The sequence below is a fragment of the Alosa sapidissima genome, chromosome 17, assembly GCF_018492685.1.
Source record: "Alosa sapidissima isolate fAloSap1 chromosome 17, fAloSap1.pri, whole genome shotgun sequence".
Taxonomy (NCBI): Eukaryota; Metazoa; Chordata; class Actinopteri; order Clupeiformes; family Clupeidae; genus Alosa; species Alosa sapidissima.
Window position 1 is genome coordinate 27,862,229 of NC_055973.1, and position 11,658 is coordinate 27,873,886.

The 11,658-nt window shown below is 41.3% G+C and overlaps 2 protein-coding genes across 2 annotated transcripts; one reads left to right on the forward strand and one right to left on the reverse strand.

Moving 5' to 3' along the window:
* Positions 1-3,483: 3,483 nt before the first annotated feature.
* On the forward strand, positions 3,484-6,977 carry f3a (coagulation factor IIIa). Its single transcript, XM_042068148.1, has 6 exons — positions 3,484-3,794; positions 3,962-4,070; positions 4,403-4,596; positions 4,694-4,878; positions 5,121-5,289; positions 6,053-6,977. The coding sequence occupies exons 1-6, from the start codon at positions 3,722-3,724 to the stop codon at positions 6,181-6,183; spliced, it is 861 nt and encodes a 286-aa protein (XP_041924082.1). The 5' UTR covers positions 3,484-3,721; the 3' UTR covers positions 6,184-6,977.
* On the reverse strand, positions 6,912-11,127 carry acp5b (acid phosphatase 5b, tartrate resistant). Its single transcript, XM_042068146.1, has 6 exons — positions 10,937-11,127; positions 10,403-10,593; positions 9,451-9,578; positions 9,112-9,303; positions 7,922-8,069; positions 6,912-7,486 (listed from the first exon to the last, which is right to left on the reverse strand). The coding sequence occupies exons 1-6, from the start codon at positions 11,007-11,009 to the stop codon at positions 7,220-7,222; spliced, it is 999 nt and encodes a 332-aa protein (XP_041924080.1). The 5' UTR covers positions 11,010-11,127; the 3' UTR covers positions 6,912-7,219.
* Positions 11,128-11,658: the final 531 nt, after the last annotated feature.

Genomic DNA, 11,658 nt, shown 5'->3' on the forward strand with positions numbered 1-11,658 from the left:
TTTACATTACATTTTACATAATTGAAGTGAATAAGGTTGGTAATGTATGTAGTCTCGGAGTAAGTTACATAGGCCTTTACCCATTTCGGTAACACTTTACGGTAAGGGTACATGAATTATCATGAATTCATGCATGAATTAATTCATGATTTATGTATTACTTCATTAATTGATATCTAATTAATAATCAGGAATTTACTGAGTTCATAGTTTGTCATTTGTGACCTCATACATGAACAAATTACTAAAGTATTAGGTACGGTGGGCACATCATTATGAATTATGATGTATTAAGCATGATCATGACTATTGATTTTTCTGCCAAAAATGTGGTCATCACTGGTCAAATTCTGATTTGAACATAACTTTGGAGTTCTCTAAACACATGTCATTATTCACTACTTTAGTTGAGGGGCCACAGACATGATGAATGCATGAGCAATTAACCTAAAATTCATGTAATCATGAATGATCATGATCATGCTTAAGAAATCATAATGATATACCCATCACACCTAATGCTTTAGTTGATGTGTTGTTCATACATGAGGTCATCATGAATGAGAGTATAGGAATTCATGTCAATTCCTGATGATTCATAGGATATAAAGGAATGAAGTAATGCATAAATCATGAATTAATTCATGCATGAATTCATGATAATTCATGTACCTTTACCATAAAGTGTTACCCATATTTCTTCATAACCTTTGTGTTAGTAAAATGATTGAATGTCCTGTGAATTAATAGCTAGATGAATAACTTATATAACAACTAATGCAAGTTCAAGTTTAAGTTACTTTATTTGTACCCAGAGGTAGATTTTGTTTGCAGTATAGAATGCTTCAAGAGAATTTGCCAGAACAGGAGCACAGAGGATGCCATCTTTACGGCAATTCACTCCGCCCTGTCCCTCCTTGACAATAGCAACACCTATGTGAGGATGCTGTTCATTGACTTCAGTTCAGCATTCAACACCATTATCCCCTCCAAACTGACCACCAAACTCAGTGAAATGGGCATCAATACCGCCCTCTGAAACTAGATTCTGGACTTCCTAACCAACAGACCGCAGTCTGTTAGATTAGATAAGCTCACCCACTCACCCCTCACCCTGAACACCGGCGTGTGCTGAGCCCTCCTTTACTCCCTCTTCACCTACAACTGCATACCTGTATATGGCTCTAACACCATTGTCAAGTTTGCAGACAACACTACGGTGATTGCTCTCATCAGCAACATTAATGAGACAGCCTGCAGGGAGGAGGTCCAGCACCTAACAACGCGGAGCACCGACAACAACCTGGCTTTCAACACCAAGAGGACCAAAGACCTCATTGTGGACTTCAGGAAGTCAAAAGCTAGCACACAAAGCCCCATCCTCATCAACAGGACTGAGGTGGAGCATGTCACCAGTTCATGTTTCTGGGTGTCCACATCTCTGTGGACCTCTCTTGGACCCTCAACACCTCTACCTTGATCAAGAAGGCTCACCAGCATCTCTTCTTCCTGAGGAGACTAAAGAACAACCTCTCTCCTCAGATCCTGGTGAACTTCTAAACCCCTACCACTGCACCATTGAGAGCAGCCTGTGCCTGTCGAGGTGTCCATGTTGATGGCAACCTTCACAGAGACAACAAGGAGGCAAACATTTTGGCCCTATCCTACCCATACTGTAGTATTCTATTTATATTTATAAATGTACATACTGTAATTACACTTAAACATAGTGATATTCTACTGATCTTTATACTGTACATACACACACATATATTTTTAGTACTCTGCACAATGACAATGAAGGTGAATCTAATCTAAGATAATCTAATCAAATGAAACATGTGACTGTTGGCCATCTCCCCCATTTGGAATCAAGGATATGATGCTAGCTTGTTAGTTAACGGTTGTTCATGATTAGTTCAAAGGAACTCCAATGATTTTAAACTCCAAACATGTGTCCACCCACCACAAAGAAGATGTTTACCAATGAAGCCAGGCCAGACTCTTTGCCAAAGAGGACTGTAAACATCAAGAGTATGGTTTATGAGATGATAATAAGGCTAATTAGCATAATAATAGTTTTTTTTTTTGCATTTTTATATTTTTCATAGCCTTTACTTTTTATTTATTGTCCACGGGAGATTTCTGAGATGCACAGATGTGAACAATATTAATTTATTTACATGGTATAATGATGCCCGTCCGTAGAAAGTGCCCAAAATCGCCATTTTGGCAGCCATTTTGTTTATGCTAATTAGATGGTCAAAAACTCAAAATTCTGCTTGGGAACAGGGCTAGTTGGATTCAGCACATGTTAATTATGATAAAAAGTCCTGTTCCCAACCTTTACTAAGAAATGCCTCTAGAGCCATATACAAGGACTTTTTCTTGAATCAGCACTTGTCTACTAGGTCTCTGGCCGACAGACCCGGTGTTCCAGTTTAGATGTGAGCAGTTTAACTTGTGATATTTACATTTTCATAATGTTACATCTCTGATTGTGTATATTTCATGGTATATTCTAAAATATCAACCATTACAAATATTCTTATTTTAATAAAAAATTCTAATATTGACTGGCGTTAAAATATTTTTTATAGTGATATGCTGCGCAGCTCAAAGGTTTTGAAAGATACTGAAAGATACAATACAATCTTGCAAAAGGCCCATTGGAGTTGTAAACTTACACTTTTAAGGTGTATTGTTTTGATGCATCAGTCAATAAATTGTGATGTTTAGGCCTAATTGTTTGCTGATATAATGAGCCTAAATGTCACACTTTGAATGTGAAATCCAACTATATTGCTGTTATTAGTGTCAAAATTTAACACCTTCAATAATGAAATGTTGACATCATGCCATAGGCCAATACCAACCAACGGTCTCGGTCTCGACTCGGTCTTGACCCTTTAAAGACTCGGTCTCGACATATGTGGTCTCGTCCCCATCACTATACGTGCTATCTCTAAAAGTGTATGCGATGTTGTTAATGTATAACATGATGGTATAAAAACTAAACATGCATGGCAGCAGGAGAATGCGACACTGAGTGGGATTACTGACATGATTACATCAGCTTAGTTTAGTCATCCTTGAGGAATGTCTGAGACGTGCGACCACCTCCACGTTGTTTTATTTAAAGAACACCATTTTGCCTTTTAAATGTTAGTGTAATGCATTAGAGTTTCCTATTCTATTCAAAACAGTTCAAAATGACCAAACTAGACGTTGCTACATTATGAACCACTCTTTAAATGCTGCTGACTCCAAATAAGTAGCTAGGTCGTGATGTTTAAGTTTCATGATTAGCCTGAAATGCATGCCTCTAATGTGGCACATTAACCAAGCTCATGTTAGCACATTTTGACCATTAACGCTGAAATTGTGCCATTCCCCTGTCTTTTGTTAAGTCCAGCCCAATAGAGTGATCGGATACCCATATATGGTCAATATGCGGTGCTTTATATTGCTTGACAGCGTACGCTTCCACTGACAGATCACTTTCCAGCACCAAAGGCGGAATTCAATTGTGCGCGTAAGCGACACAGCAACGTGAGCTTGGCTGCGTGTGGATAGGCTACATTCCCTTAGTTACAATCTGACTCGGCACACACTCACAGACGTTCGTTTCGGAGTAGCCTACCTTCCCTGTGCGTTGATTTTAGGGACATTTGCTATCCTGAATATTAAAGGACCTCTCACTTTTTAAATAACCTACAGGATGTATCCAAGAAGAATGGGACTACTTTTGGTGATCTGCTTTTTAAAGCTGCTCATTTTAAACACTGTTACAGGTGAGTCCCTTCTACCTGTAGCCTACTGCTTGCACTTTCTTTGCGACTATGAAACGGTGCATGAAGGATTTGTTTTGCAGTTTCGCGTGTCCTCCAGCAGCTTATGAATAAATCTACAATTTTGCTATTCTAACGTTAATTGTATCTTTTCGTTGCTGTATTTTTAGGTTCTTACCCCAGAGCCACAAACGTCAGTTGGTCATCGATCAATTTTAAAACACTGCTGTCTTGGAGCCCCAAACCTGATGGCTATTCGTACACCGTAGAATTTTTTGCGTAAGTGAATACCTTGACTCCTACTACTCTGTAGTCTACACACTGCCGTGACTTCCTACATCATTTAACTGGGAACTACAGTAGTTTTGATACACTGTGTTATTTGCAATACAGTCTTAGGTAATGGTCACACAATATAGGCTAATTACTTTCATTTGAGAAAGTGGAACACAGAACCTCACATAAACCCCAGACACACAGCTGACATAATTATTTGCTCTCTTAAGTGTCTACCAGGTTGCCCAACAGTATTGCTATGACTTGCTGTAGCATGTTTGATTTAAAGGCCTGCTCGCTTACCTGTGAACATGCATTTCTCTCCACCCCATTAGTGCTGGCCAGAACAGAGACAGAAGCCCTCACTGTATTCAGACGGCAGAGACTGAGTGTGATCTGACAGAACAGCTCAAGGAACTGAAGCAAATCTACACAGCTAACGTGCTATCGGAACCAGTGCGAGGAGCCACGTCCGACATAGTCGAGTTGCCCTATACGGCATCCAAAAAGTTCTGCCCGTACACAGACAGTACGTAGCCTACCCCAGGTGTTACTCACACAACATTCTCAAACTGAACCATCACTTTGTTAGGGTGAGAATCTCAAGTTTGCTCTGTCTTTCTCAGCTATCATCGGAAAACCTGATTTCAACTTCACCGTGAGCAAGGACGGCAGAAAGATCACCATCCATGTCATTGACCCGCTCACTGCAGTCTTTGACAGTCAGACCCAGCGCCTGAATATTCGGGATATTTTTGGGGATGATCTGGAATATAGTGTCACGTACCAGAGGGCGGGGAGCACAGGGAAGGTGAGAGAGAAGTCTACCAAACTAACCTGCATAGATTTCATAGTGTTAATTAATTGTTAATTAATGCAGTTAATTATTAAGGTTAAGACTATCCCACATATATTTTTACATGTAGGCCTATACTATAATTACAAAAATTATTTTTTTCAAGATATATATTGTTTCATGTGAAGTGATGCAAAAAGCACTTTGCACCTGCTGTCATGCAGAACCTAATACATCTCGCATGTTCTGGTCCACAGAAGCTTCAGACCTCTAAGACAAATATCATCGAGCTGACCAACGTGGACAAAGGGGAAAGCTACTGCCTTATGGTGCAGGCAGTGATCCCGTCTCGAGACTTCGACAAAAAGAATGGGGAGTTCAGCAACACTAAGTGCACTCCGAACACCAAGAAGGGCATCTTTGATGGTAAGAGCCTATGGTATGATCCATGAGAGCAAACCCAAAGACCAGAGAACCAAGTTACACTCTTAGAACTCAACAGTTGCACAGGCTTTCTTGCCTCTGTCCCAAGCAGGGTCCCTTCCTTTGTAAATGTCCGAGCTGATTACTGTAGTCACATTTGAAGTGCTTTTATAGCTGTAGAGACACTTTGTTCCTTAACCAGACGCTTGCCTGGTTTGTGTCTCTAACAACATGTTTATAAAAAAAAAAACGAATGGCATGCAAGTCACTTTGAGACAGTGAAGGTAAAACGTAACATAATGACCAGGCGCTAATATCTTCTGATACCCATCTGATCCCATCTGATGACAGCCTACGACTGTCACAACGGTTAATGGATGGAAATAGGGGCCATTTGCTCTCTTTAGTGTCAGCCTGTATTAGAGCACTTGTGGGGGTTAGAGGTGGAGTGAGAGGCAGAGGGTTGTTTTTTTTTAGTTATGCTGCAGTCATAGGCAATGATTTAACCCGGTAAGCAGAGCAGAGTACTGATGGCTCATAGTAGTAATTACTGGAACAGCACTAAAGAGTGATACAAAGGGAGAGGCATGAATCATGTCAGCGGCGTGGGACTATTGAAAATGCAAAGGTTGCAGAATGGACAGTCACTGAAGGACAGCACATTATAGGTGTTCATATGGGAGTGTGTGTGTGTGTGTGTGTGTGTGTGTGTGTGTGTGTGCACGCTTGTGTGATCGCTAACAGTTCCCCTCCTTTGCTTCCCCAGAGTATGGCATCGGCGCGATTGCTGGGGCCATCTTCACCATCCTCGCCATCATCATCATCATTATCGTGGTGACGGTGGTCTGCTGCAAACGCCAGCGGAAGGAGAAGTCTGGAGACCCGGGGGTGGTGTGAGGTCACCGAGCGAGCTGGGTGTTGGTCTGCATTTGTCTGGCGTGCGCGGAGTTTGCACAACTTGGCTGAACTGGCTCACCTCGATCCAAAAGGGAGAGGATGCACAGGGGCCATCTTCAGTTCAACATTCCACTGTAAAACACTGGAATCTGCCCTCTGGTTTCTATGAAACTGCATAAGTACATGTGTGGGACATATGATTTTGAAAAATCTGAATGCTGAAAGCACTGTGTTTAAATAACTAGGTGTGGGAAATGGTACTCAAACTATCTACTGTTGGGATGACTTACTTCTTTTTAATAGATTGATATAAGCACTACATTCTTATTTTATATTTATATTTTTTAGGCTTTGTTTTAACTGTCTAACTTTTTATTTGGGACATGCTGGGTGAATTATGAGAGCTGTGTACATGTAAATGTGATGTCTAAATCTGATTTCTCTATTTTTATAAATAGTTTATTGTGATATTTATTTTTTTAGTATTTGCAGAAATGTTATTTGTATATGAAATGCTTAATGGGAAGAGAGGTAAATGTTTATAATGCTTACTGAAATCACTGGTGAGTACTGTCAAAACAATCTTCAAAATCCAGATTATTTTATGTTCTTTGTGTATGTCAAACGAATGTGTATCCATGTTTTCAAATGAATATTATCGTAAGCATGACAAGCATTCTGGTAAGCATTCTTCAAAGTGATCATACTACTGAAGTGTTCCTCTGGACTAAGGTACTTTTTATTTTTGTAGTTTTACTTTTTATACTGAAAATAAAGAGAAATGATTTGACTCTCGATTTGAATAGACATCCTTTTGTTGCATAATGCACTGATGCATACCACATACTCTACTGCCCTCTATAGGTGATGTTACATAGCCCACTCATAAAATCAGTCATGGTATATATTAGGTCAACTATATCAATATAGTCCATTACACAGCAACAAATTATAAAATAATTCTTAAAAAAGTTGAAATCACTAATTGAAACCACTAATTGTAGTTGTCAGTGATGATAAAATCCCATGGAATTCTTCAAGGGAGGTCACTACTATCTGTCCACTGTGTCCGTCGCTTTGGAAGAGACATCTGATACACACACTTCCCGTCTGTCTGAATGTAGCTAATGGTCATGCGGTCAGCCGTCACCTCAAAGTAGGCGAATCCGCTGGAAGTGCCATTGATGGCATTAGAGAAAAGCTGCCAGGACGACGGAAAGCTCTTCTGGTGCCGAACGGAAGTGGACGTGACGGCTCCGCTTCCACTGACCACATACGCACTCCCATCGGTCTCTTGGTTAAACTGGTGGAAGAGACACAAACATGGGATAAGTCCAACGCTTATGTTTTAGATACCACTAAAGGTTCATACTTAGCCAATATCTGAGTAGTAACACAAGTCATCAGCCATATGGTTTGATGTAAATGGACAGGATCGATTTTCTATGAAAGCCTTTTGCAGCAGAAAAATGATGTTTAACATGTAGAAACCCTGAATGTTTTTTCCCCAAACCAAGTCTGTCTGCTGTCCACTGTAACACAGGTATTTTCATGTCTTTCATGTGTACAGTAATTCAGCCCACATTTCAAAGACGTGGTTTGAATCCTAAAGCATCACTTATACAGTAGATGGACATCTTTACTGTATACCATTTGCTGCTCGATCCCAGTGCATTTATTTGATGCCCATCTGTAAGTTTCAATAGCGAGGGCATCAAGAACAGGGTCTATGGTATACCTGTATGTCATGGTCATGTCCACACAGGTAGACTGTGACATCGTATTTCTTCAGCAGAGGCCTCAGATGGTCCAGCAGGCACTGGGTGGGACCGTGGTGACCAATTGACCAGACCGGGTAGTGACCAGCCACCACTACATACTCTGACCTTTAGACAAAAAACAGCAGAATTACACACTGACGGATTAAATAAACTGTGAAGTCAGTTGGTTTTCAACAACCTCCACACAGGCACAGTCTCAATCAACAATGAGTAGGCTAATTCAAAGTACTGTGGAGTTCAAAGCCAATTTAGACAGAACCAACCAAATAAAACCATGGGAAAATATTTTTGAGGGAGGTTCAAAGGACGAATTCAACCGAAACTAAAACAAATGTGAAATGTAAAGCATTTCTGCGGTTGAGTAGGAGTTTCACAGAGAATTTGGTCAGATATGAATGAAGAAAAAATATCTCCAAGGTTTTCATGCCCCGATCTGTCCCTATTTGGCAACTTGGTGGAAAGAGGGAAGATGACTCATTCCAAATGAGAGGTGAGAAACAGTTTCACGGTGGAGAGGCCCATTGAAGCCCCATCACCACTGCATTTGAGCATGCCAGCATGAAAGGGTGGCACTGACCCAGCTTGCCATATCTGAATTTAATCAAAGGTATTTTCTATTCACAAAAAGTCTGTATAGACAGGAACATTTATGATTGATTAACCAGATCGGCCTCGGGCTTAGCTTCAGTGAACGCGACCGGGTCACTGTGTGAAATGTGGGGTGAGTGTGAATTGTGAGCTGTGTTGTGAGTGTGTGTATGTGTGTGTGTATGACTCTTTTTTCTTATGGTTTCACCTCTGGGTGTGTTTGCCAGGCGACTGGGTTCTAAGGAATGCGAGGGCGTATCGGTGGACACACAGGAGAAGCCCAGTGTGGAATATGGAGGAGTGTATTCTTTGTTGCATGTCGGGGCTTCTGAAAACATGCTCTGAAATGCCTCACATTCCCTCAGGGGAACTTTGTCATGGGTAACAACACGACTCCCTCAACCTCACACACTAAAGCCGCCCTTGGACGCAGTGTTTACCCAATACCTCTGTGGATTAAACGCCTTCTTTGGTGGTGATTTATATTTTTATTTTTGATTGGGAGAGATTAGAAGAGTTCATAGGGTCATGTTCTGCCACTGGGTGAGAAGGTTCTTACTTGGCGCTCTTCAGGCGGTTCTCGATCCACTGGAGCTGCTCGTTAGAGGCCTCTGGATCCTCAGGTCCAAATGGGTGATCCTTGTCATAGGTGTTCCCGCATAGCGTCACCGTGTCAATCATTAGTATCGTCATGGAGACATTTGAATTAGGGATCTTAAACTTCAGTTGGTAGTACAGCTCAGGGAAATGCCTACACAGCAAACAGGAAGAATGAGGACAGTGGACACAAAACAATAACAAATACAGATAAGGCTCATGTATACGATGCACACACACACACACACACACACACCACACACACTCTGAGAGAGAGAGAGAGAGAGAGAAACTTGCTTACCATCTCTCTGAGCGGTCAGAGTAAGCAATTTGGGCTGTCACGTTTCCCAAGTGATCATGGTTACCTGCCACCACGTACCAAGGCACATGCAGAATGTCTGGATGAGAGAACACTTTCTCAAAGGTGACCTGAAGGACAGCACACATGAAACACACAGCAACAGATTTATCCTGACCTCAAGGTAAAACAGACCAAATCTTCTGGTGCATTCATTTGAATTGATCCGATGGTCATGATCACCACACCGATACATGATCTAATCTATGCTCTACATACTCCACTGCACTTCATAGTCTTTTAGATCAATGTTCAGTGTGCAATTCGCCTTATTCCATGGCGGCCAATATAAACCAAAACGAGGCGACAGGGTACACTACCATATGATTGTTGTGTTCTATGCATTTGTCAGTAGGTGGCTAAAACACATTAATGATATAGTCTGATTTAGTCAGTGTATCCCTTAGCCTCCTTTTGGTTTACACAATGGCCGCCACGTGAATATGGCATATATAATACAGCTATATAACTAAACATGAACTGTTCAGAAGTAAATGTAGTACAGCATTTCACCACAAGAGAGAGTACTTGTCACTCTTTCATTTCAACCTGTCATGGAAGTCACATGACAACTAAGGTAATGAAAGTTTGTTGAGCTAAAGTGCCCCTCTGTCTTCAGCTGCTGTTAGTATGCTGTTCCTATCTGTGAAAAACTCTCCTTAACCAACCATCACCACATGCTGTCTGCTTTGAATTCTGAAACTGTGTACTGGCCCATGACACTAAAGAAAACCCCCTTCTCTGTTTCACTGCTTCTTTTCACAAGAACACACTCTGTCACACTAATCGGTGTGAGATTGTGGTTGACACAGTGATATTACTTGATGTTGTGTAAGCGAGCGTTACTTTGTGCAAGCTTTAGGGCTTGTCTGAGGAATTGTGTCAAACTACTGGCCTTGAAGCGGGGATCGTCCACGTCCTTTACTCCACTGAAATAAAAGTTGTCACCCAGACTGAGGACAAAGTCCAGACCCATACTACTAGTCACCCTGGCCATTTCACTCGCTACCTCTGACTGGGTATAAGTATGGTATGGGGGGAGGGGAAATCCTCCCCAGTCTCCGAGGCCGACAAATCGGAGAGAACCTGATGGAGCAACGAGAGAAAGACGGAGAGAATGAATTACAGAATGAAAGATAAATAGAGATAGAGAGATGATGAATCGGGTTCTAAGGGGTTATGTGTTCCAGTTCTCAGCATGTGACACTGTGCGTTGAGCTGAACAGATGCACTAAATGGGGTCATGTAAACTGATGCAGTAACAGCTATCTGATCAATATGAGCACTATACAACTGTAGATCCACACACATGGCAACACTTAAACTGGATCACATACATGATGTGATCACTACTAAAATACAAAAGTATACAATACAAAAGTATTGAAATATACAATTAAAAGCCCTTTCCCTCAAGAAGAGACTTTACCTTGTTCTTGTGGATGACCGTAAAGCCATTGCACATGTAAGCACAAACAGCAGAGTAGGACCAGCCTATCCATGGAGAATGCCTTCAGGGAATGAATGCAGCAGTGATGAACCTAACAAACAGTATAGCCTGAGTAGACAGAACCAGTCTGTCACAGGACTAAACAAAGCAGCTGCTTCACATACGGAAGCACCGTAGTGATGTAGACAGAAAAACCTCAACTTCCTGTACTGGGGGAGGTGAACAAAACAAGATAGGCCAGCTAAATGTGATCATTATGCACAGCAGTATACACAAATTGAACTTTGACTCTCAGCCTTTGATATGAATGGTCTTATAATCTTAACTGAAAGGTAAACATGTGATGTGAGCTCTACATAGAGATATGTAAGAATCAATCTGTCCCCCTACTGAAATACCACAACCGTTTCACATTCCATAGGGAACAAGTGTGAACAATACCGGTAAACAGACAGAAAAGTGAGAGGGAAGAACTGACTTCAGAACAAGAACTGACTTCACAACACTGACTGTTCTTTCTCCAGTCTGTCATAAGTTCTGCTTGCCTGACAACCACTGAGGTGGCATACTGGCATTACTCATTAACTGAGTAATATGGATTGATAGCACTCGAGGTAAGACATGAGTGGAATGAGTTAAGAGTGACCCTTCACCTACTAAAACCTACTTCAGGACACACGTTGTTAGCGGCACAGGTACAT